The sequence below is a fragment of the Megalops cyprinoides genome, chromosome 12 (genome assembly GCF_013368585.1).
Source record: "Megalops cyprinoides isolate fMegCyp1 chromosome 12, fMegCyp1.pri, whole genome shotgun sequence".
Lineage (NCBI taxonomy): Eukaryota > Metazoa > Chordata > Actinopteri > Elopiformes > Megalopidae > Megalops > Megalops cyprinoides.
In genome coordinates this window covers 25,582,110-25,607,670 of record NC_050594.1, presented here as the reverse complement: position 1 = coordinate 25,607,670, position 25,561 = coordinate 25,582,110, and the positions used below count along the sequence as shown (strand labels likewise).

At 39.1% G+C, this 25,561-nt stretch overlaps 1 protein-coding gene across 1 annotated transcript in view; it reads right to left on the bottom strand.

Annotated features, from left to right (window-relative positions):
* Window positions 1-16,008: 16,008 nt before the first annotated feature.
* The window catches only part of lrfn5a (leucine rich repeat and fibronectin type III domain containing 5a), a 37,211-nt gene continuing 27,658 nt past the window's right edge, over window positions 16,009-25,561 (bottom strand). Inside the window, exons 2-3 of the mRNA XM_036542154.1 lie at window positions 23,464-24,871; window positions 16,009-17,404 (exon numbers count right to left, since the gene is read on the bottom strand). Coding sequence (XP_036398047.1) covers window positions 16,459-17,404; window positions 23,464-24,851 — 2,334 coding nt within the window. The 5' untranslated portion in view covers window positions 24,852-24,871 and the 3' untranslated portion in view covers window positions 16,009-16,458. The remainder of the gene's footprint in view (window positions 17,405-23,463; window positions 24,872-25,561) is intronic.

Here is a 25,561-nt window from a genome sequence, read left to right as displayed (position 1 = left end):
ATGGTGTCTTGTATGTTCATTCTGTATTTAAAACATCAGCCTTGCTTATTTGTTTTCAATCAATACCAAAGTCATCTTTTCACTGAGGCCCACAGTTCTCTCTATTACCATGTAGCTACAATTTTGAATTATGCATTTATTACACACTGGATTATACTGTACCAAATGGGTTAATTTAGATTCCTAAATGGTTTGCTTGTTATGGAGTAGTATGAATTACAGCCAATAAGCCATGTTATCTTGTGAACAGTTAAGATTATTTGACCGTGGATGACTAAACCTTTCAGTGAAGTCAATGAACTGTTCCACAATGCATATTAGCAGGTAATGAAATCAATATGTAATTTTAGATGACTCTGGTTACACTGGCAAGAAACCAGTAACATCCAGACACATTGCACTAGCAGTGAAATCTGGAATGAATCAGAAAAAACAATTTTTGTGTCAGTCCCATCTTTTGAAGTTAAAATTTGGAATCTGATCTCTGAATCTTGCCTCCTTTCAATGACTGAAGACAACCAATCATTAGTATTTCCGGAATGATTTTGCTGGGTAAAGCGATAGCTTTTAAATGAACAGTCTGATTCTTAATTCCTCACGCACCCCAACCCCTGTTTGGGAAAAAATGAATTTGACTGGAAAAAATTATCCAAAACATATCAGATGCCCTATGACAATTGTTTTTCCATGATGCTTTCATCATTGACAGTGCCATGGTTAATGAGAAAGCTGAATTTGTTTCATCTCTGTAGTCGGGATGAGTGATCTCAAAGACACAACAGCAATCAATGGCATATATAAATGTGTCATCAGAAGTTTGCACTCATAAAGTACATAATTTTGGCTTATATCTTTGGTTAGAAGACATTGTGTTATTTATTTAAAAGGATGTAACCATTCAATTATTTTTAATTGATGCTCAAGACTTCAACTAATGTACCCATCCCTGATAGTCTTGGAATTACAGTTAATGGACCCATGACATAGTATATGGAGTCTTTGATGACAGGAATATCAAATTACTCATGTTTCCAGATTCAGAAAGCAGATATATCTACATAAAACAGTCAGAAACCTTTCTCTGTCACATTAGTTTCATATCATGAAAGATGGAAATGTTACACGTTTAATGTCTGTACTGAGACAACATATTAAACAATGACAACAGCAACAGGATGTGTAAATGTGTATGTATGTCAGGTGCGACTGTAGTGCCAGGTGGCCACAGCAGGGTTGCAAACATGGGCCAGGCATTATTGGCAGCCTTCCAGACCTTGCTAATTCCAATATCCCTCCTGAGGTGAACTCCAGGAGCCACAAAGTAGAATACTGGAGTCCTGGAATGCAGAGGATGTACTCTATTAAAAGTATTGAAATTTTTGTTTGTTATGCTGTTTTTCATATCAACATATCTCATACACAGTGTATCCTACACTGTACACAGAGCACATATAATGTATAAAATATGATAAAAGGTACAAATTATGTTATTGACCATATGACCATATTTTCACTTCTGAAAGATAAAAAACATAAAAACAATTAAATTATTTATTTGAAATGTCGAAATGGATGTTGGAAAATCCACCTATAACCAAGTCTCAGCCTCCTAGCAGAGACAACCAGATTGTCAGCCAAAAATTTCCTGGTACTTCATCATACCATTGATCGTAACTACTGCCCCTGGACCACTGGCAGCAAAACATCCCCAAAACATCAATCACCCCCATATTGACAGTAGGTATGAGGTGCTTCTCCTTACATGCATTCCTCTTTTGCCCCCAAAGAGGGAAAGGGTGTGTTCAGTTTTGGTCTCATCTGACTATAGGACTCTCTTGTAGTCATAATTCTAATGACATTTGGCAAACTCCAGATTTCGTTTCTCCTGCTCAGTGAGAGTTTTCTTTGTGCTAAGCCTCCAAAGAGTTTGTTGGTATGGAGGTGGCATCTTATGGCTGTTTTAGAGACATGGTGATGCCAAGATGCAACCAAGCTCTGCAATTCTTGAACCTTGATCGTTGGGTTATTTATTGCCTCCCTCACCACTGTTTGTGGGGACAACATGCACTTGCTCCCTGTTCCTTGCAAGTTTGCAACCATTCCATATGTTACACACTGCACACTGTACACAGAGCACATATAATGTATAAAATATGATAAAAGGTACAAATTATGTTATCATTCCAAGGAAATGTATTGCATCAAGCATGGCTTTCATGTTCTCCAACTTAAGATGCTTATCTACAAACCAGGTGAATAAATCGAAATATAAGACATAAAAGACGATTCCTGGACCAGCTACTGCAATGGTAAGGTAGCAGTTAGCCCTTTTCACAAGCAAATGTTTCCCTGTGGGGGAAAAAAATCACAAGGTATTCTAAGTTGCAAATGGTTCACATCTATTTCAATGCACTTACAAGACATACTAAATGGAAATATGCAATGAGTAAATATGCTGTACATACCACATTATTTTATGCCATTCTTACCATTCAGACATTTTCCAAGCATCATAATTTTGTAAGCTAAATCCTCTCTTTCATATAAGTTAGTCTCTTGACAACAATTGGAAAGCTAGGACAGTTTTTGTGCTTTATATAAAGATAAAGGCCCAGTAGTCTGGCAGAGGCCAAAGCCCCATTGGGTTTGAGGGGCAATATTCTCATGGGGGTTTCAAGGGGTTTCTGATGCTACACAATTTGATGTCCTTTTACAGTCAGAATGCTAGCATGCTTTGTAACTTTAAAAATAGATTCTTGATATGACCATATTTTCACTTCTGAAAGATAAAAACATAAAAACAATTAAATTATTTATTTGAAATGTCAAAATGGATCAATTTGGATATTAAGTGCATCTTCATAAAGCCTACTAAAAAGCTGTAAAATGGCAAATATGGAAGCCTTTAATATTTTCATATAATTGGTTATAAGGTCAGAGAACACATTTGGAGGGATTTTGACCATTCCTGTATGCAGGACCTTTCAAGGCCATTGATACCTTTGGGTTTGCGCTTGTGGACTGCCCTCTTCAGTTCTGACCACAGGTTTTTGATATGATTTAAGTGCGGAGACTGAGGTGTACATTGCAGAACATGGATTTTGTTTTCACTTAACTATTTCTGTATGGATTTTGATGTATGTTTGGGGACATTATCCTGTTGGAAAATCCACCTACAACCAAGTCTCAGCCTCCTAGCAGAGACAACCAGATTGTCAGCCAAAAATTTCCTGGTACTTCATCATACCATTGATCGTAACTACTGCCCCTGGACCACTGACAGCAAAACATCCCCAAAACATCAATCACCCCCATATTGACAGTAGGTATGAGGTGCTTCTCCTTACATGCATTCCTCTTTTGCCCCCAAAGAGGGAAAGCGTGTGTTCAGTTTTTGTCTCATCTGACTATAGGACTCTCTTCTAGTCATAATTCTAATGACATTTGGCAAACTCCAGATTTCGTTTCTCCTGCTCAGTGAGGGTTTTCTTTGTGCTAAGCCTCCATAGAGTTTGTTGGTATGGAGGTGGCATCTTATGGCTGTTTTAGAGACATGGTGATGTCAAGATGCAACCAAGCTCTGCAATTCTTGAACCATGATCGTTGGGTTATTTATTGCTTCCCTCACCTCCCTGTTTGTGGGGACAACATGCACTTGCTCCCTGTTCCTTGCAAGTTTGCAACCATTCCATATGTTTTAAATATTCTATTACAGTCCTTACAAGTGGTTAAGTGGTATGTTTAACTGTTTATGTATTTTCTGTACTCATTACCAGACTTGTGAATGTCAATTACCATCTGTCTCTGAATTGACAGTTTCTTTGGCTTTTCACATGGTGATGGATCACAAAGGGATTTTGTATGCATGTTATCACATTTTTATACCCTAGTAAAATAGGAAGTGATGAAACAACAAAATATAGTTTCTTTAGACTGAGATTAACTTAATTAAGCAAAATTTTATTTCCATTTGAACTTTGTTTTGTTTGATTTTATTTACAATAATTGTTAGGGGTGCCAATAATTTTGACACCTATGGTTTTCAGAAAAAATGCAAACTTAATAACGAAATAATAAAAACAAAACATGAGAATAAATGTATTGAAATAAAAGTATGTAGTGTTCATATATGTTTGATCATAGCACATATATTATTATCTGTGTTGTGTATTATATGCAGCCTGGTTTCTTCATTTTTATCAATAATTCTGGACCTGACTGTACATAAGACCTGTGTATCATCTGCTTTAAGCATTCATAATACAGTACAGTGTGCAGGATACATGGCATAACTGCATTCAATGATGAATGAATGTCACAGCTAACCATGCCACCAGTATCACATGGTATTGGGACACCTCTCTCTCCAGTTATGTAATATGTCTCATGTGACACTGTTGGCAGGATTGGATGTGAGATTCATGTCTGCATAAAACGGCTGGCAATCTCACTCAATGCTAGCCTTTGAATGTGGACAAGCATACACAGCATTGGTTGGGGTTAGTTATCATGGATGTCGAGCCACAACATTTGTGTGTACATAGCCTACATCTTCTGAGGATTATTTGTTAGCTGCATGTTTCAAAAATGCGGGTAATTGGGGATAAATTAAAAATCAATAAAACATGTAATGCTGCACAGCATTAGGGCTGTTTGTTTAAGGTTTGATAACAGGTGACAAAGCTCTCTGTAATTATTCAATTAAAGGCTTACATAACATATTTCTTGGCATTATCAATTTTGTAAACAACTTCCCTGTAGATAGGAGAGCTCAGATGGATTGGAAAAATATGAGGAATCTTGTTGGCTGCGAAAAGACCAAAGAGCCAAAGAAAAAAGCCAAAGAGCAAATAGACAACTAATCATTTTAAAGCACCAACATTCACTGTCAAATATAGCTAATGGGTGGATATTTGCATTGTTTGAGGATTTTACACTTCACTCCAGAGGTTTTACTGCAGCCAGATTCATATAAAAAGGGGTAAGGAAGCAAAGCTTGGTATTAGGGTAGATGGTGTTTTTTTACTGTGTAAACTCATTGAACTGATGCCAAAGGACGGGGCTGCTGTGTTGTTTGTGTAAGGCTGGATTATTATGTTTGCATTTTTAATATATCTTCAGACCCATCAAGGTCAGCTTCCAGCAAATGCCAGCATTAGATCAACAACATGTCAAGCACTTGGATTACGTCTGGGAGGATTGAGAGCTTGCTTATTTATGGACTGCACAGATACTGAAGGATGAATTGATGCTATTAGTGTACCTCACTATGGACCATAAGAATGAATATGAGCTTTTTGTTTGTTTGTTTCTGTCTGGTTTTATTACTGTCCGGACCTCCGCTTGAGGCCCTCCTGTTCTGTGTTTTTCCCTGTCTGTCTGTGTGGGTGTGTCTGTTTTTGTTTACAGGTCCTTGTGTTTCCTTGTTCCGCCTGCCTCCCCGCCGTGTTGTTCCTCGGCCACGCCCATCACCTGAAGCCTGTTCCGCACACCTGTGTCTCGTCCTCTCAGCATCTCCCTGCCTACGTACACCCTGCTGTTTCCTTTGTTCTTTGCCTGATCGTCTCAGTGTCTTAGCTGTTTGGTTCCTGCCGTTTGTTTTCCCTGCTCTGTTTCTGCTTGCCCCAGATTTCTCCTTTGCCTGCTGTTTTTGGATATTGTCTGTTTTCCATTGGATTTTTGGTTTCTGGCTCAGACTGAGTATCAGACTTCGATTTTGGTTGAGATTTTTGGACTTATCATTAAAGAATTGCCTTTTCATACTGCATACTGTCTGTGCCTGGGTCCTCTCCCCACAAATCCTGACATTTAAACCTTTACGCTGAGTTATGGAGATGTTGATGAAGAAATCTTTAAAATAACTTTAAAAATAGCTTTCAGTTGCTATATAGAAATTACTTGCCTAATTAGCTGTCTTTCCAGGTAGCCACCATTAGCAATTCTGGGTTAAATACCTTGCCCAAGGGTACAACAGCAGTTCCTCATTGGGAAATCAAACTGGCAACCTCTCAGTTACAAGTCTTCTGCCTTACCACTATGTTACACTGCCACCCATGTATGCAATATTGAGTTATGATAACAGTTACCACCACAATAGAGCACAACTGTGACTGATACAGGACTCTGAAACAAAGGCAATTAAGTTGATATTTTTGTTGCATGGCTGACAAATGCAGTAGTCTAGAGATTTTTTCAATAGACTCCTAAGACACATGTTTAATTTTAATCTCTGGTTCATCTATCTAAATGCAGTTTCCTGCAGTCTTACGACCCCCACCTTGAGAAGCGTAGCTTTGCTGGACTGAATGGGATCATGAGAGATTCTGAGTGAGGAGTTATAACTCAAAGTCTATGACATTATCTGCACTGGGGTGGGGTATATGAGAGGAGCAGAGTGTGAGCAGAGCATGCCTGGAGAGAGGAGAAGTAGGAGCGGAGCGTCATTCCTCTCTCCCGCTCTGATAGTGTTCCATTACCATAGCACATGCAGCGCCCTGTCATGCAATTGCATATCATAATTCCCTATGATGTTTACCAATCTGTTTATGATTTTGTCTAGTATTATAGTAATGGCAAAATTAAGAAATACTGATGGTTGGTAAAGACTATGGATGGAAAGTGTGAACAAGAGTGTGGGGAGTTTATCTGAATTCAATCTGAATTGAGCTAAAGTAAATTTTATACCCTAATTTCCAACCCCTTGATGTCGGCTAATTTCAATTCCAACCCAGCAGTATCCCCACAGCTAAAATACAGCTATACTAAGCATATGAACTAGTGTTTTTGAGAGTGGCCAGTGCATGTTACCAAAATAATCAAATAATTCAAATTGATCCATTACATTACATTACATTACATGCATTTAGCAGACGCTCTTATCCAGAGCGACTTCCATCACAATGATCCAAATTTCCATCCCATTGGTAAAATGCTAGACATGACAATGGCTGTTAATTGCTCCATATTGGAAGTATACATTAGTGAGGCGTACAGACCCAAAACTCACATATGTGCCAAATATCTGATGCATGTGTAGAGGCTTGAGAAGTTGAATCTTCGTTGTCAAACTGCAATGGTGTCTGATAATCTTGTCTGAAAAACAATGATCACAAAGTCTCAGTAGATTAAAAAAATCCATACAATCAAAGCCTGTAGTTTGTGTGTGATGTGATCATAACGGTACTTTTATTTGGCTTGGAGTCCGACATAGGGATCTTACCTGGTTGTGGGCTGAGGCTGTTGACCCCCCCCCCCCCCCCCCCCCCATATGGACATCATAATCAAGGAAAAGAAAAAGGGGATGCTGAGAACAGCTGACACAGATGGGAGGTGATGAGTGGGGTTAGTTTATATTCATGTATGGGACTGGATTGGCTAGGTTTTGTCAATTGCGTAGGGATTGTCTGAAAATGCTTCAGTGGAATATTCCTTTGGAACTTTGGAACTTTGGCATTATTTTGAATCAGAAGGTTTGACCAGTATACACTGAAACTGAAGCAGAGCGGAGGAGTAAGTGAGAAGTGAACACCAACCCTTGGCTGGCTGCCTAGCTGGAATCACCGAATGTGATTGGTGTTTATTGCTTGCAAAGGAATAACTATGCATAAGTGACAGAATCATGAGATGTCAGTACACCCAAGTGTACATAAGCAAATGTTGCATTATATTTCAGATATACTGTATAAGTTAATGGCAATAGGCATCAACTGTACATAGAGCTTCCACCATTCTGTTTGTTAAGGGACTACATCCACATCTGTCAAATGTTCTCCCTCCTCTATGCACTCCATTCTGTTTAGATATCTATTGTATATTTTCAATGTTTTCAACTTTCGAACAACTGTGAATCATTGCATTATTGTTTTAAAGCATTTTTTGTATCCCTTGTCCTTTTTTGTCAAAACGTGCATAATTTTCTGTTTTTGAGTGAATTATCTTTGGATCAAGTTAACTGAGAGAATCATGTTGAATATTTGCTTCATGCAGTTTATGATTATCAAAAAAAACAGAACAAAAAAAAAATACCTTGCACAAACTATTGTAACTTTTCAATATAAGATAAATGATGTTGTTTTTATGCATGCATTTTTAAAATTGATGTTTTGCATGGAAGTCTTGGAACAATTTGCAACACATTATGCAGATCTGTCTCTGTTGTTTTTAACTTTTGATGAAATGAGTGCAATAAAATAAAATGATGTAATAGTTATTGCATACATGCATATTTGTTCTATGACAACTTAGGAATTAAGTTTAAAACTTTCAAAATGATTTTATCATGATAGTGAATAGGGGCTTGGTTTACAAGTTTGAATCCAAGGTGGGGCACATATGCCCTTGAGCAAGGAATGTTTAGTCATCTGAACTGATTCCGTGAAATAGCTAGGTGGGATAATGTCAAATGACATGAACGTAAAATGTGAGCCTTCCCACCTAAGTCAACCTAAAAACGGATCCCTCCTAGGCAAATAAAGTAATGTCTTGAATGTTATATCATTTGAGAGTAAGTCATTTATCAGTCAATATATCAGTTATCAGACATCCTTATCTGGTTTCCCTTGGCATCCCTCAGGTTACTATGCATAAGGCAGGAATAACACTGCCAGTTTGTTTGAATCAAATGAACAAATAAATGAAACTTGCTCGCAGATATTTTGAGAAAATACAGGTTCATAGCTAAAAATCAATGTGTCAGAGCCACAGGGTACCAGCTCAGAAATCCTATACATATTTAATCCTACTGCCACTTTATTCTTTATTTATTTGTATTAAATATATGATAGGATGTCTTGTAGTGTGCAGTAAAACCCATGCATTATAACAGGGGCCTAAGGACTTTGGAAGGTACTCACAGAGGAAACTGACAAAAATAACATTTTTTCTGCTTTAAAATGGTTACTTAGCAAAATAGCACTTCACCACAACCAAGCTGTTCATTAACCCTTTAAAAAAGTTTGAATAATTTTACATCATGATAGAATAAGAGGTATTGTATTTATATTGTGTTTGGCTATCAGTGTTTCAATCATTGACCAACAATGATTATTTGCTTGATTCATTATTGTTTTTTCATACAGAGAGTGGAAATTAGAAAATGTGACACACAGAGATTGATAATCTATGTTTTTTTATAGTTTCACTCAAGATTCACTACCATATTTTTCACCAGGGAGTACTTTGTACCCAGGTTTGTGGAGGGGAACTGTTTAATCACCTTCAATTCTTGAGGATTCAGTACTCCGACTATCCAGGTCTAGTAATGCACAACCATTTTCCTTGGCTCTCTTGTAGGAAAACCTGGTCTTGCTGTTTTTGGGAGCTTTAACAAGTCCTTTTTGGGCATGAAGACCATTATGCACCCTGAAATTTGATGGTGATAAAACATTTAAAACTTTTTACCAAAGTTCAAAGAGCGTAAATGTTGTGCATGTGTATATGCTGTTAGTACTATTACTACTACTAGTACTAGTATTACTACTACTACTACTACTACTACTACTAATAATAATAATAATACATTTCCTTTGGTGTATCTGTGTAGAGAATGTATGTATTTGTACGTGCATACAAAGTGAGACAATACAGATGGTTGATAATCCAAAAGAGTTCCTTCTTGACTACTGGAGTGAAGGGGTTTACAGGAATTAAATCAGCTCAACACTCCCATCTGTTGATTCTGGCACCAGGTGGCCAGACGTGTGCCACTGATCCATTGAACATTGCAATGTTACTCTGCTGCTGTGCACCACAAACGCATTACACTTCATAACTGCTATCCCATTTTTTCAACCAGTGAAGTATTCCAATGACTAAAAAAAAACTGTTGAGGGGTCATTAGATTTTAAGTCGTAAACATAACTTGAGGTAATGACTTTTAATTTACCTTTTGGAATGAGCACATCTGTTCTATACTTGCAAAACAGGGAGAGACAGCATGTGACACATAGTCATAGATATTTATTGATTAAAATGATTTCTGTGGATATTTTCAATCACGGTTATCCTATTTCCTGCGTTATCCTATCTTTATCCTATCTCCTGCGAGGGCACCTGAGGGATGTGCATATTGATGATTCTGAAATGGAGAGTAGCTGAGTAGCAGCATTTAGATACATTGTGATGCATGACAGCTATAGCGTCCTTGTAGTTTTATACAAGATGGCAGACGCGACTGGACGACTTGACGCAGCATTATATTTTCTAAAAATTGCTGTAACACGAAACATCATTCATAGCCAGTACAATAAATCAACCCAGTGTCAAAACCATCCCGTTTCCAAGAACAATTGAGCTGAAATTGAAGACTTGCCATGTAAAGTCTGGTAGAAAACAAAACAAAACAAAAATAAAACTTGCTGTTTGTGTCAGCTGGCTTCATGTTGATTTAGAACCCTGTTCATATTTTATCGAAGCTTAATTAAATCAGCCTATGTGGCTCTGTCGGATCAAAGTGTGCAGGTGACACATACAGAGGAGCTATGCCTCTGTCACACTGACTCCCTGTCCTGCGTAGTATGGATATAATTAATCAGGTGCTGTGGTGGGAAAGGTGAGAAAAGTCCACACTTCAACCCCCAAAGCTGAGTGATACATCAGGAATTATGTCAATGCATACTGGGCCCCCAGACAGCGGGTTAATCAAGCTCTTGCAGTATCTTCACTTTACAGAGTGAAGCCATGCCAAAGCCTTGTGAAGTCAGCAAGTCCGCATTTCTCATTAAAAAATTCTAAAATATATGGATATATTTCTGTATACTGTATGAGGTTATTAATGTACGGGCTTTATGTATGTTTCTCAACCTTAATGATCTCACCAAAACTTTGATCCATCATCTATTACAAATTCCAGCTAATTGCAAGGTCCCTCTTGAGAACAGTAAAATCAGTATCGCTCCTCAATGGTCTGGACCAAGCGTATACCAGCTCAGTTTAACCTAATTTAAGTCCTCTTGACTATATTCCCTCAAGATCCATTGAAATAAAATATTTAGATTAACTCCAGATGCTTTACATGGAACTGATTCTGATCTGAAAATGTTGAGCACTTTTTCTCTGCACCTCAGTGCGTGGATTTAACATTTTGGTGTTCAGAAGTTACATAGGTATGTATCTCTTAAAATGGGAGATGCACAGTTACATGCATAGGATGAGGATATAAAGTCATCTCACCATTTTAGGACCGATGTAAACTAATGGTCAAATTAATGATCTTATTAATAGAACAACAATAAATTATAATAACAAATTTCCCTTTGAAATCTGTTCATGTGATCAAATGACTCACAATCAATCAATGCAGTATTTTATATTAATTCAATCATATACCATTATGATTGTACAGGGTGCAATATGTAAAGAATATTACAGAAACAAAACATAAAAATACATATGGGGAAGGGGGTTCAGAATTATTTCATTCCCTACAATGAAAACCAGTCCAGCTGTATTATTTGAAGCTGATTTCTACACCTTATGTACTGTAGACAACAAAGTTCAATTTCTAAGTGTATTCTAACTGCAAGCAACTCATCTAACTGCAAATGATGTTGATGTTATATAAGTTCGCCCCTGTGGAGAAATTTTGTTCCAACTTTTTGTTTGCACAAGGGTTACAGAGAGAAAGCTGTCTTTAGTTATGGGTCACAATGTGCATATCTTGGTAAGACACACCCTCATTTTGGGGAAACATCACCCCAAAAGCACATCTCCCATATGGGTCAATTAAGTTCCCAGTCAGACTTTGCATGTGCATAACAGAACCTCCCAACTCTTACCTCATATAATATGTAAGTATTTCATGACAGAAGGATGATTTGTGTTTTTAAAGATGGCCATGCAGACAGAAAGACCCTGTCTGTGATAATGTGAAATGATAAGATATATATTTTTGTCGAGACCATAAAGACAAGCCATTTTTTAAATCTTCTGATGTAACACAGAGAATAGGGGACAACATAAGCAATAGATTAAACAAAACAAATGAGAAAACAAAAATAAAATCAGTCTTGAACTCCCATCTACATGTACACGCTTTGTACTTCTTTGCAATGAAGAGCACTGTGACAAAGCATTGATAGGCAAAGGAAATGAGTTTCAATTGTTTTTTTTTTCCTCAGAAATGAACATGATGCAGTACCACATAGCACCCTCTCAGTGCTTTAATGTGTAGCTAGCAGGAAATGAGTCAGTACAATATTTGTGTGAAATGAATGGCCTCAGGAGGAGTGGTGCCTTTCAACACTGTCACATTGACATACACTCATTAACAAGTCATACGGAAAGGGAGGAGAGAATAATTAGAATCTGGCTCATTAAAAGATCATTGCCATCAACTTTACTTTGACAGCGGCCTCTCTGCGTCACCAGGGCTGCGGCCTTCCCCAGTGTGGTGAAGCATCACATGAGATCAGCCCTGCCTCAGAGGGCCATATGGGGGAAGGGGAGTGATATCTGCAAAGCTACTTACAATACAGCGTATTGGTGCCTGAAGTATGCCAAAGGAAGGTCATCAAAGCCTTTTTAAATGGGCTACTCTCATCACTAGTGTCTGGATGATATGTTAATAATAGATAAAGCAAAAGGAATAAAGGAAGCAATGGGAAGGAAATAGGGAGGTACAGGAAAAGATGTTTAAAGCACTGAGAAATAATAATAATAATAATAATAAATAATAAATAATAATAATAATAATGGATGTAACTTCACATATCAAAACTGTCATGATGAGTTTTTCTTCACCACAAATTGAAATATTAAAATGGAACCACAGACTGTACAGGCAAGTCATTGTCAAATGTGTTAATTTCTTTGGGCAGACTTTCATTTCATCATGTTGTGCTCAATTAGAAATAATAATCTATTAGATGCCACACCTAACACAGAGTGCATTATACTGAGGCCTGGGTCAGGATTTTGGCATCACGTACCTCCACTTTGTTGCATTTCTTGCATTGATTTTTTGACCTTCCACAACTCAGTTCAAATAGCTTAGTTAGCTTTTAATTAGGTTTTTATTGTTAAATTCCATGGCCTCTGTTAAGACTGCATTTTATTTGATAAGTACCATAACTTTTCGAGCACGGAATGTATGTAATTATAGCTTCCATTTTCCTGTATTGCAACATTTATCACATTAAGCATTATTTATTGGCTGTGGGCAGAACAGGCATACATAACGTGCACCCATTCTGCTTTACAACTAAATTATTTCTTAACAACATAGAAAATGATGTAATGTAATGATCCATACGCCAAATATTGTGAGCTCATAACTAGTCTTAAATAACAATCATCAGTACATGGCAAAAAACACTTAAGGGCAGATGAAGTAAGGGAAAGGCGTGGCCTGAAAAAAACATTATGCAACTTGATTTCATTTGTAGACATTTTTAAGAATCAATTGCTAACATCAGAGGCAATTATGTAGTCAAAGAAACACACCCACTTTCAAAATTTGCAACCATCAGAATACATAAATATTGAGTGGCGCCAAAGTAAAACCTTCAGACCGCTATGAGGTCAATCGTCATAGAAAGAACAAGACAAAAGAAGGGGTAAATGTCATTAATACCCCTTAACCAATGACTGGAGGACGCACAGAAATGTATGGAACTTTCTGTCACCTCTGTCTCCTGGTGGCTCTTCTCTCAACCCAGTCTGTATGGTGATAGACAGTATGTTGTATGCTTTCTGTTTCTGTATAGATGGTTATTGGGGAGAAGGAGGAACCAGTGAAATATGTGTGCACTCTACAGTATCTAGAATGTTTTGAAAATCAGCAGTTGTACAGATCTGTTCTCACACACATTGGACCTTCTCTCTCCTAGTGGGGATATGTATGTGCAATGGCGGTTCTAGCTTGTATAGCACCGTGGTCGAACCTCCCCTTCAGTGCCCCCAGCCTGTCGGCAACAACCGTAGTTAACCAGGTCTCAGGGAGTGACATAACCGATGCAACTGCTCGGCTACTTGCTATCCGCTACCCCACATGCTTTAGTCAGGACACGAGTAGCTCACACGAGCTACTCACTTCAGCTCTGCCACACTAGCAACATAGCAACATAGGCTATCAAACATAAGAGTTATACTAGCCTATTTCATTACATGCATAATATTATTCTCATAAAGAGATGACATAGCTGCATACCTCTATCTTTTGCGCGTTTCTCCTATTCTTCTGTCCTCTTTTTCCTAAACTGGGCACCTGACCTTTTGTTATCCATTCATGTTAATTTGGCACTCAAGCATTAATACATTACCCATCCCCCAACACTGTCAACCAAGCATCAAGACTAAACCAATTCACCTTGGTGGTGTGCAGACTGGTTTTATATTTTTCTTAACGATTTCGCACAAACCAGAAAAAAATGCAACTACATGCAAACTAAATGTTCACAGTATTATGAATGAATTGTGGTTTATTTGGTAGCATTTCGTAGTGTGACTGAGTTTACTAATTGCATTAGTACTGTGCAAAGTTAGAGGTGCGCTATTTGATAGATTCCCCCACACCCCCTACCTCGGGCTTCCAGTGGGGAGACCCGAGGTCAACCTACCCCCGCCCCGCTCCCCATCTCGTACTTCTGAGTGGGAGACCTTCCCAGGCAGTAGCCTGCCTAGCTCACAAACTAGAATCAGGACGCCCACTCTGACAAGGTTAATTGACCCACACGGTGACATTATATCATTGACGTGATGTGCAAATGAGTGATAGAAAAGCAATAGTGCAAATGTCACCATGCCGAATTTTTTTGTGCGGGCGCCCCGTGCCACCCCCAGAAAGATGCCACCCTGGGCGGCTGTCCATGTCTCCCATACCTAAATCCGGCACTGTGCATGTGCACCACTCTGGTCAGAGCACTGCAAAATGCAGACCACCAGCCACTGAGGCCACTGTGCATTGATAAGACCTGGGCGGAAGAAAGTGTCATGTGGCATGAAGCTTCACCATTGATGGCAGACTGCTGTACCTTTGAGTATTTGGTTCAATGCCATTTTAAATTTCACCAAGTAATTTGATAATAGTATGGCTACTAAGCCCCTATTTATGAATTACTTGATCCTCACAACTCGGAAAAGGACCCTCTGTGCTCGTATTCTTCTTTATCTGTGATGTCTCCTGCTTGCTGCAATGACAGCTGTAATGGTCAAGATCACTTCTTCCTTGCATTAAATACGTCACAGCATCATCAGCCACCTAACACAACATCCTTACAAGTGATAAAACCTTTACATAAAAAGTAAATTTTGTGATAGATGAAGCCCTTAATTACATCTAACAGAATAGTTATCTGACAGAATTTAAATAATCTCCATGCAGTGTTAGCAGGTTTCATCCCATAAATGAATTTGTATGTCAGCATTAAGCATGGAGTGACAGTTTAGAATCATCTCAGAAAATCAGTTCTTGGTTATGACTTTGAGCCATTACATCTTTTTCAATAATTTTATATTGCAAACAGATAGTGATGCATTTACATCTAAAAACCCCACACAGACTGTTTAGCAAATGTGTCCCTTTAAATGTCTACTTTATAAATTAGTCTCCATATTTGGTCATATTAACCTTGATTACTTCTTTGTCCTTTTTGACAGATAATACTGCCCCCATATAGATCTGCACATAGGTATGTGGAATCTCACGAGTGATTATTCATAATGAACATGTAACTTTAAATTTCAACTGCCATAGTGTTCACTCTTAATACTAACATATAGACAAAGGTACTTGAAATGCGATCCGGGATTACCTTTCATCCTCAGAGTTACTTGAGTTTGAGACTTCAGTTTATTTGAGTTTGTGAATGCAGTTATCACCATGACAACATTTGGGTATACTTACTTCATTTTTTTATTTTACACAACATAACAACACAGAGGATGTTGTCTTTTTGTACAGGGATCTTTTGTGCCTTAAAACAAAGGCAATATCAGTGTCACTGAAAAGAAAGCTTGTTTTTTTTTTCTTTTAAAAAATATCAATTTAATAAGAGGTCCAGTAACAAGTCTTTTTTATTTTTTTGTCTCTATAATATGCAGGAAATGTTATTTCCATTGTAAAAAGGCTTTTTTGTGAAATCTTTTCCATTCCTCCCCACCCCACATCCCGGTCAGGGAGTATGGTTTCTGTTGGTGCTTCCAACTGGTCATTATAAGAGGCCAATTTATATGCAAAGGAAGGCACCAATACTTTATTCTTGCCATGATACATTATAATTAAGTATAGGTGGGAGTTTATTGTTGCTTTGTTTCTTTATTATTTGTATGAAGGTGATCACTGTTGCACAGGCAACAATGCTGTTGACTCAAAGCCCTGCTGGAAAGGCCCATCTTCAGGGGACACAGAGATGGCATTCCAAATTCCTACAAGGCAAGCATCCACCCACTTTTGGCCATCTTAAACCAAAAAAGCTAAAAGGATTTGGGAGAAAAGAAAATAAAATGTTGCAAAGACCACAGTCACACAGTGCTTTCCAGTATCCACTCAGAACTTGAAAATTTTACTTTCCCACCATCTATATCAGAGCCTTCCAGCTGGAGCAACATCCCATTCATGGAGAGACTCCTCTTGGACCACAGGCTGCCCAGCCTTTGGGAGCCAATGTAGCAGTGATACTTGGACAAGTCTTCATTTAGAGAGTACCTGCGTTTGGCCTTAACTCCCTCTATAGGCAGGGTCAGGTATTTAGGGGTGGACCTGGGGTGTGCTCTTCTGAAGATTGGCGTCTCCTTGATGCGGGCCGGGGGCGGCGGTGCGGGCTGCTGCAGGGCCGTGGAGTTATTCCGGTTCGTGTTCTGCGTCTCCGCACTGGGCACAGCCTCGATTTTGGACTCCACGAAGGGCTTTGGCGCGGCCTTGCGCTTTGGCTTCAGAGAACCGGAGGAGCCGGGGGTCCAGCTCTGGCTCACCATGGAGGTAGCAGTGGAGCAGTCCGGGAGGGAGGTTTCGGAAGAGTGCGTCACCGTGTCGGGGGCCGCCGCCGCCGCCTTGTGACAAGTGTCGCCCTCATGCCCCATTGCCTGCTTGGACACGGATGGTGTGACAGAGCACCCTTGCGACTGTGCCCCGTTGGTCTGGGAGTGGACGTTGGTGACCATCGTGCCCTTGCCGGGGTCACCATTGTTGCACACTTTGTAGCGGATCATCAGGATGATGATGAAGACCAGGACGGAGGCCACTATGATCCCCCCGATGATGATGATCATGGTGCCCCCTAGGAACTGGGACTGCATAAAGTGGCAGCGAAGGTACTCTGACTCAGTGGTGAACTGGACACAGCCCACCACCCTGGTCGCCGTGAGCGAGGTGATTCCGTCATCGTAGATGGCTAAAACGCACAGGTCATAAAGTGTTCCTGCCGCCAGGTTATTCACCAGGAAGTTTTTGCTTGTAGGCGGGATCATTCTGTGAACAGAAGGACAGAGTACTCACAGTCAAGACACTGAAAACACCAGTACATTCGACTTTATCATAGTTCATTTGGATCTCTTCCATTTTAATATAAAAAGAGAAAACATTCAGGTGTCCGCAATATTCACCAAGCCTGTCTGCTGTCACAAAATTAGTCATGAGTCAGAAAATAGTTTTCCATGAATGTACAAAATCAGTTGTTTCAAATTTTATTTCTTGTTATCATTTCATTTCTATTCCACAAAACAAGTCTTAACTACTTGGCATAAATGACTCCTTTTGGATTAGGTACTTTTGCATACACAACCAAGTTTGAGGTATTTCACAAATTCCATAAACACAAATTCATAATGTGTTCTTAGATACTGCCACCACAACCACAACCATGTACTATTCCTGTACATGTCACACTGGCACCATCTCTTCTGTTGATGGTTTTACGATTCACATTCACAGATTTTAGCCACAAATATTTGATGGATTCAAGAGCAAACACTGGAGGGGAGAACATCTTGTTACAATGTGAAAATAAATGATACTTCTGGGGGAAAAAAAACTAGCTATTTTTGTGACATGATGAAAACAGCCATCCATTTTTAAATAGGAAAGAATGCCTAATTGGAAGAGGGACTTTGAGGTATTTATTGCCCCAACAGAGACACTAAATTTAACCACAGCTGCAGTTCAAAGAGAATGAACATGTGATTCAGTTATAACAGTTAAGGTTCTGCGAAAACCAATTCCAAGACACATTAATCTGAGGTGGGACATGATGAAAAGACAACTTGAAGAATATCTCAATCAGACAGATGAGGACAGTTCCAAGTGGCAATCACCTGAGACATCTGTTGTAGATGAGGTAACACACAGTAGGCATTGCAATCAAAGGAAAACAATACTATTTATAAAAATGATGTAGAAGAAATGGAAAACTTCCCATATGTCAGGTGCGGCTACACACTCCACACAATATTCTGTGGAGGAGTGGGAGACACAGAATCTGCTTCCAGAGTCTGCTTGCAATGCAAGAGGCATTCCTAGGTAAATCATTTAACCTATATCAGTACTGTACAGACATATTTTGCAGATTTCAGAAATATTTGGTATGATCACCTACAATATGATCAACCACAAAACAGCGTGTGCAAAGTTAAATGGTTAGAGAGAGGGCAAGCTAGGTCAGTATAGTGAGAAACCTTCAGGTTCGCAAATTAGTAAGTAACGATCATTATTACTACCTATAACTGCCATTCAGTTAAAATGGCAGGTTTTCAGGTTTTCAACTTTGATGACAACAGTCACTTCATTTCTTCATTTCCTGAAGGATTTGCAGTTTAAATAAATAAATAAAAAAATATCTGAATCCCCCCCACCCCCCTTGTAATAATTTTCATGATTATTTAATCAAGCTCAAAATTAGAGTGGCAGAGTTCAGAAATGCTAGTGCACACTTGAGTATTCACTATAGAAGGTGTTGCCACCCCCTACAGACAGAGCACGAGTAAGATTATCTTAGGCATGATGGCTTTGTATCTCAGTGAGATAATATCTCTTGTTGTGCTGAGTGGACGGTGAGGGAAGTACTTTGAAACCAGGCAGGCCATACAACCTATTACCTACCAGCATAACAAAAGGGTTATGTATCGCATCAGTGCTCTGCCTGACACCCATCAAATCTGAGAAATTAACCAAATCATTTACAAGTTTTCAGCATAGAGCATACATTTTATAATGAGTTACTGTCCCGGCACAAGGAAAGTGCACCCTTCTTGCAGGAACATCTTGGACGTAATGACCCATGTAGCAAGAATGCATTTGCAATCCATCACAAGTTTAACTGCACACATTAGATACATTATCCAGGGCATCCCTTTCAGTCCAAGCCCATGTATTTGTGAGGATATCCTTCAGCATGTGATCTTTCTGGGTGTGGTACCCTGGTCTTCCAGGGGTCAAATGCTGCAATCAATCATTTGCCCTATTTTGCTGGTCTAGGACAGAAGTAGGTAGACTGTATAGAGGAGACACTGTGTCAGTTGTTCAGTGCAAAAATTTAAATGACTACATATTATCATTCCTGGTTGGAGATGTATGCAGAACCCTCACAGATTTATTACCCTGACCCTCTTTAGCAATGACCATTCCATTTTTCCATATGAAAATATGTGTGGCTTGTTCAAGTAAAATTTGCCACTTCTGTGTCTTCTCTGCAAAATACTTCTGACAGAGTGAACAGAAGCGCTGTTACACAGAAAAGAACTCCTTGAATTCGGGAGAGAGTGGGGTTTATTCTGTTTTTCTTTTAATTCTGTCTATTGACCAGGAAATCTTTTTTTCTCTCCTTTTTAAATGCACCTCCATGTATTGCATCCTAAATCGTATCAAACTGATGAACACAAATATATGCCGTTTAACATCTGAATTCACAAGAGAAGCAGTTTCCATTGCTGCAGTCTCAGTCCCTCATGAGAACAAAACCATAAATTAAAGTAGTTAATCAGTGAGGTCAACCCTGGTTTCAAATGTCAAGGGTAAAGAGGAAAAACCGTGAATTCAGGTCACAGTGACAAATGATGGCGGATATACATTTTTTGATGGAATGTAGTCTCATTCAATCATAAAACAACGGTGGATTAAAACAATGCATTCCTGACCAATAATCATAAAATGTTCTGTGTTTTGAATCACTGCAAAACATAGAATATTTATTCCAGATTTAAGTTTAGAATCTGTGCAGGGAATGATTTTCTGTATCACGCTCAACTGATGATGGTAATTTTTTGTCGCCATCTCTGCTCACACATTTCTGGAACATCAAATTCCCTTTTTGCCATGTGCTTCCCTTTTTATTCAGTGAATGGCACCACATTTAAAAGCGGTGTAAAAATACTTGTGAAGTTCCTTAGCAAATTTGCCATTTGTACTATCTAGCATTTAACTGCGGGGATTGAAGTGAATAAAAACTTAAATGCTTCCCTCTTGATTTCAGAGGAGCTCTGGTGGCCAAAATGTTTAACCTATGTCCCTCTTCTATATTACACTACTGTTGAAAAGGTGGCAACTGACTAGCCCCTCTGTGTCATCTACACCTAGATTGACTTCAGCAATTTGTATCTGCTAGCACCCAGAGTCAGCAATGTTACCAGCAAAGGATCTATCTTGCCAAATAGCTTGCAGCACCAACCATACCACTGCGCACTAGTATGCTGTACATTTCATTCAAGAAACAGGTAATGTTTCTGCCAATAACTTATTACATTTAACCTTCACAATGCAAGGATCATTATAAAATGAATTGATAAACTGAAGCAAACCAATTTCCATTCAGAAACATTTCACACAGGCATACAAGTAGTTAGTTTTCTGTTTTTTTTTTTGCGATATATGACCTAGTGATTGGAAAGTGAAGCCTCAAGAACCCATTAATGGCTGGAACTTCCATATGAGTCAGGCAAACTGATCAAAAAACCTTTGAATGGTTTACATTTTTAACCTATGGCAGTACTGGCATTGGTTGAAAGATCAATTTGTATTGACATACTTTGCCAGATTTTACAGTAATATTTTTTGTCAATATCACATAAGAATTAATTAACATTTAGTGCCATGAGAAACCAGTATGCTTGGGGCACTTTTATTTTACTTTTTATTTCATTTTTTAGTCTTGTGCATGAATTCTTAAAATAGCATTTTGCTAACCATTCCAAACAGGAAGATTCTACCAAATAGAGTGTTCAACTAACACACAAAAAACTTAAAATTTCATTTGAAAATTTCATTTCATTTCACTGTAATCACGTGCATTTCTCAGTCATAAATAACCTCTGTGTTTGTGTACAGCTATAATTACCCTTAGTCTGTTGTACAGTTACAGTTTTCTTATACAATACTTAATACCAAGGAACTTTTCATGTGGCCTTTGCTTTGTTCTTAGGCAAATGATTGCTGCACACCAGACGGCTTATAATAAATTATATTGTTTTCAGTATGGCCCTCATTTGGTTTTGGAGCTTCAGGACTTCAGTTTATGGATTAATGGTTATTGAGTTTTGTGAAAATATTTAAGAATTATGAGGAGAACATAAGATGATACAATATTAAGTGGTATGTCACATTACCAGCTTTGCTTTGAATATTTTTTTTTAAGTACAGAGTTGAAACAAAACCATTAACATTTTTGTTTTATGTATGCCCACTAACATCCAAGCAGCTGTATCCAAGCAGTGTGCCATGGTGCAGTACAACCATATCAAATGTAGGGCTGTAAAGCAAAACATATTGGTATTTTCACTGTGTTTTATAAGAACTAATACCTTGTATTAGCATTCACCTGAAACAATAAAACGCATTGGATTAATTAGCAATTCGAGCATGTGCAATCAAAGGCATCAAAAATACTGAAAAGTCTCTTCCAAGCCTTACATTTGTATGGCATTATGCAAGCTCTGTACATAAATGTTAAACATTAGTAAACATGGCATCACCGGGGATGAAAAGGTTTGCTGTGCTGTGGTGGTGATTATGCACTGTGTGTAATTGCTGCGTGGGTGTCTCTGGCCATTACTAAGGCACTCACTGTGTCTGCACTCATAATTTCAGCCATGGGCTCCCGCTGTGTGTTCAGGACTTTAGTGCGGAGGTACTGGGGGGGGGGGGGGCGGGGCACTATACAGGCCAGCACACTCTCCCCTCTGCTGAAGGAATAATTCTCAGCCAACCTGACTACCCATTGTGAATATTTAAATCTGTGATTCATTTTATTATTTTTTTCTACCTTGTATTTCTTTTTTTTTTCAAATTGCCTCAGTGAGAGATGCTGCATTTGTTGAGACTTTTGCATGCCATTTTTTGATTTATGGAAAATTTCTCTGTCTGTCATCAAAGACAAATTAATAATATTAATAGTGGCTGTGGCCCAGATTCATTCATTTCTCATGAAAGTTTGAGCTTTGCAGTCACCGAATGAAAAAAAATACAACTATCTTGAATTATAAGACTACTTCAAGTATCTGACTAAGCACACTTCTTGTAGATTTATTATAGGCTTGTTTGCATAGGTAATTCTGTTATACCCTATAAATTTATACCCTAAAGATTTCATGTAATTGCCGACAATACCAGGCAGGCACAGTAAAGTGAAGCATGGTTGGCAGGGCTCCCCTTGTTATAATGAAAATTCATACTTTTATTTTAATTACAATTACAAATATGTGGAGCATAAGATATTTGTCAGGTTTTCCCAGCCTACTGAATACCTCTATCAGGAGTGATTACAAAGCAAAGACACTGCATGCTGGATGGCAAATTTAACTGCTCTATTAAGAGAACTGTTATTTAAAAAAATCATTTTTGTGTCTGATGATGATGATTATCATCATCATTATTATTATTATTATTATTATTATTATTGTTGTTGTTGGTTTTGTTAATAAATAGTGTGACATGGTGTCACTTTTTGCTATAGTTTTGCAGCAAATTTTTGCTACTGAATGTGTGCAACTGCTGATGTAACAGACTGTACTTTATTTAGAAACCTCAAATGCACTCTAGAGAGAAATGGCTCCATTACCTTTCTCTGTAGTACCATAACCATTTAACTGACATATTTCAATATAATCTGTTACAGACAGGTGATTTCAAAGGGAAATGGAGCAGAACTTTAAACATCCAAAACAAGAAATACTTCAGGTCTCTTGTATGTCTGGTGTATATCTTTCCAAGCCATAGGCATGCCTGACCTCTGTATTTACACAGAGGCCTTGTATTTGTTATACAACATTGATCAGACGTGTAATTAAAATATTTGTTTGTGATTCGATTCCATTCCATTCCCTTACAATGATAATTCCATTGCATTCATTCATAATTCCTTTGTAATAATTAGTTCATTTATAATAACACACCCATACATATACATAAATGCACACAACCCCTACCTCCAGGAATTTTTAAAATATATTTGTGACTATTAAGGTAGTTGTTCTAACCACATGTTATGAACTCATCAGTGAGGTGTGACAGCAGACTCAATCATGGGGAGGAAACAGGCTTACCTGTAAACAAGAGAGTCATCATAAGTGCCATTGTATTGAATCTGGAACATGCGGATGCCGGGAATATTCCTCTGGAAGTTGAACTTAATGAGGGCAGTGGAAGATGTTGCCTCTGCGATCACCACTCTCTTGTCTGGGCTGGTCTTTGTATCCGCTGTGTGGTTGCTCCCATTTGCTCCAGACTTCGTAGAGGTGGATATGTCAGAGGAGCCAGGGTCCGGCTCTTGGATGTTGTTGGTGCTGTTAGTTATGTGGGGCAGCTTGATGATGACCAGCTCCACCGTTTGGTGCGCCTCGCCGGCCGGGTTCGACGAGATGCAGGTGAACGAGCCTGTGTCCTTCACCGTGCTGATCAGGATGTCCAGGGTGCCGTTGCTGTAGACCAGAGTCCGGGACGAGTTGGACACCAGCTTGCCGTCTGGGGAGATCCAGTGGATGGCGGGCTCGGGGTCCCCCCTGGCCTTGCACCTCAGGGTGACCCGCTGGCCCTCCAGCACCCGCATCTCGTGGGAGTAGCGGGTGATGAGGGGCGGTTCGCACAGGAACTCCTCCTCGGGGATGGACCAGAAGTAGCGCCCGGAGAGGTGGGCGGGCGTGGCGCAGGTCTCCAGGTCGTCCTCGCGGCTCAGCCGCCTCAGCCATAGCAGCTCGCAGTTGCAGTGCAGCGGGTTCCCGCCGAAGCTCAAAGCGAAAGAGGACGGGTTCAGGATCCCAGAGGTGGCCAGAACCTGAGCACGCTGGAATAGGGGGTCCGGAGGGAGCTTTTGGAGTTTGTTAGATGTAACGTCCAGGCGGTTGAGTTTCTGCAAGTGGGAGAAGGTGCCCTCGGGGATGTAGTCGATCATGTTATGATCCAGGCTGAGGGTGTGCAAGCTGACCATCCTCTGAATAGCCTCCCAGGGGATGGTCTCCAGGTTGTTGTAAGATAAATCCAGCTCCTCTAAAGCCAAAAGGTCGTTGAAAGCACCCTGGTGGATATGCATGAGCTGGTTGTTGTTCAGAATCAGGTGATGCAGCTTGGACATGCCACTGAAGGTGTCGTTTGATATCCGTGTCAACCGGTTACTGTTGAGGTGCAAGGCACGCAAGTTCTCGAGGTCTGCAAAAGCATGGGGTGTGATGTAGCTTATTGTATTCCTGGACAAGGTAAGGTCCACCAGTCTGGTCATGTTGGCAAAGTCTTTCCGTTTTACGCTTGTGACGAAGTTATCAGCCAGCCGCAGCTCGACGGTGTGCCGGTCAATGTTTGGGGGGACAAAGAGCAGCCCTTTTTTGGCACAGAGAGTTGCAAGATTGGGAGACAATATTTGACATACGCAACGCTTTGGACAGATCTGGGCCTTAACTGCCATTCCAATAACCAACAAACAGACAAGCAATTTTTCCATTGTAAGTCAGGTTCAAACACCTGCAAGAGACATAGAGAAAAAAAACATAATTATGCTTCAGTTTAAATTATAAAATTTGCAAAAAAGTGGCATTCAATTCCATAACAATCTATACGACAGGTAACAACACTACACAAAGTGTATTACACTACAACATGTGTTGCACAGGACTTTGTAATAATTATTGAGTCATGTGTACCTCTAATAAAACTTTGAGGCATTACATAGCCATTACAGTCACTGTTACATAGATCCTATAGTTACATCATATGTGAACAGACTGCAATAGATTTAAAAACATGAATTGATTATACAATAAAAATGTACCAGTCTTCTGTGATTATACAATAAAAATGTACCAATTTTCTGTGATTATACAATAAAAATGTACAATAAAGTGTGGCCACAAAAGCCAATAATAAAAATTCTGAAAAATCAATTATGCTTTAACTGATTACACAGCAAGCACATCAGTCATGGGATGTGCACATCAACAGAGGTACGTCTGGAATCAAACTGAGGGGTTATGACTCTGAATCAAGTTTCCTAGTTACACTTTTGACTTAGTATTACTCCTACTGACCACCTGCTGGTAATTATAATTATATTGTTCCAGCTTTGGATTTATGACATACTATGTTGGATGCTGGAACTCATATACAGGACAACATGCCTGTCTTTATCATCATTCCATTTAAACAGTGGTCACA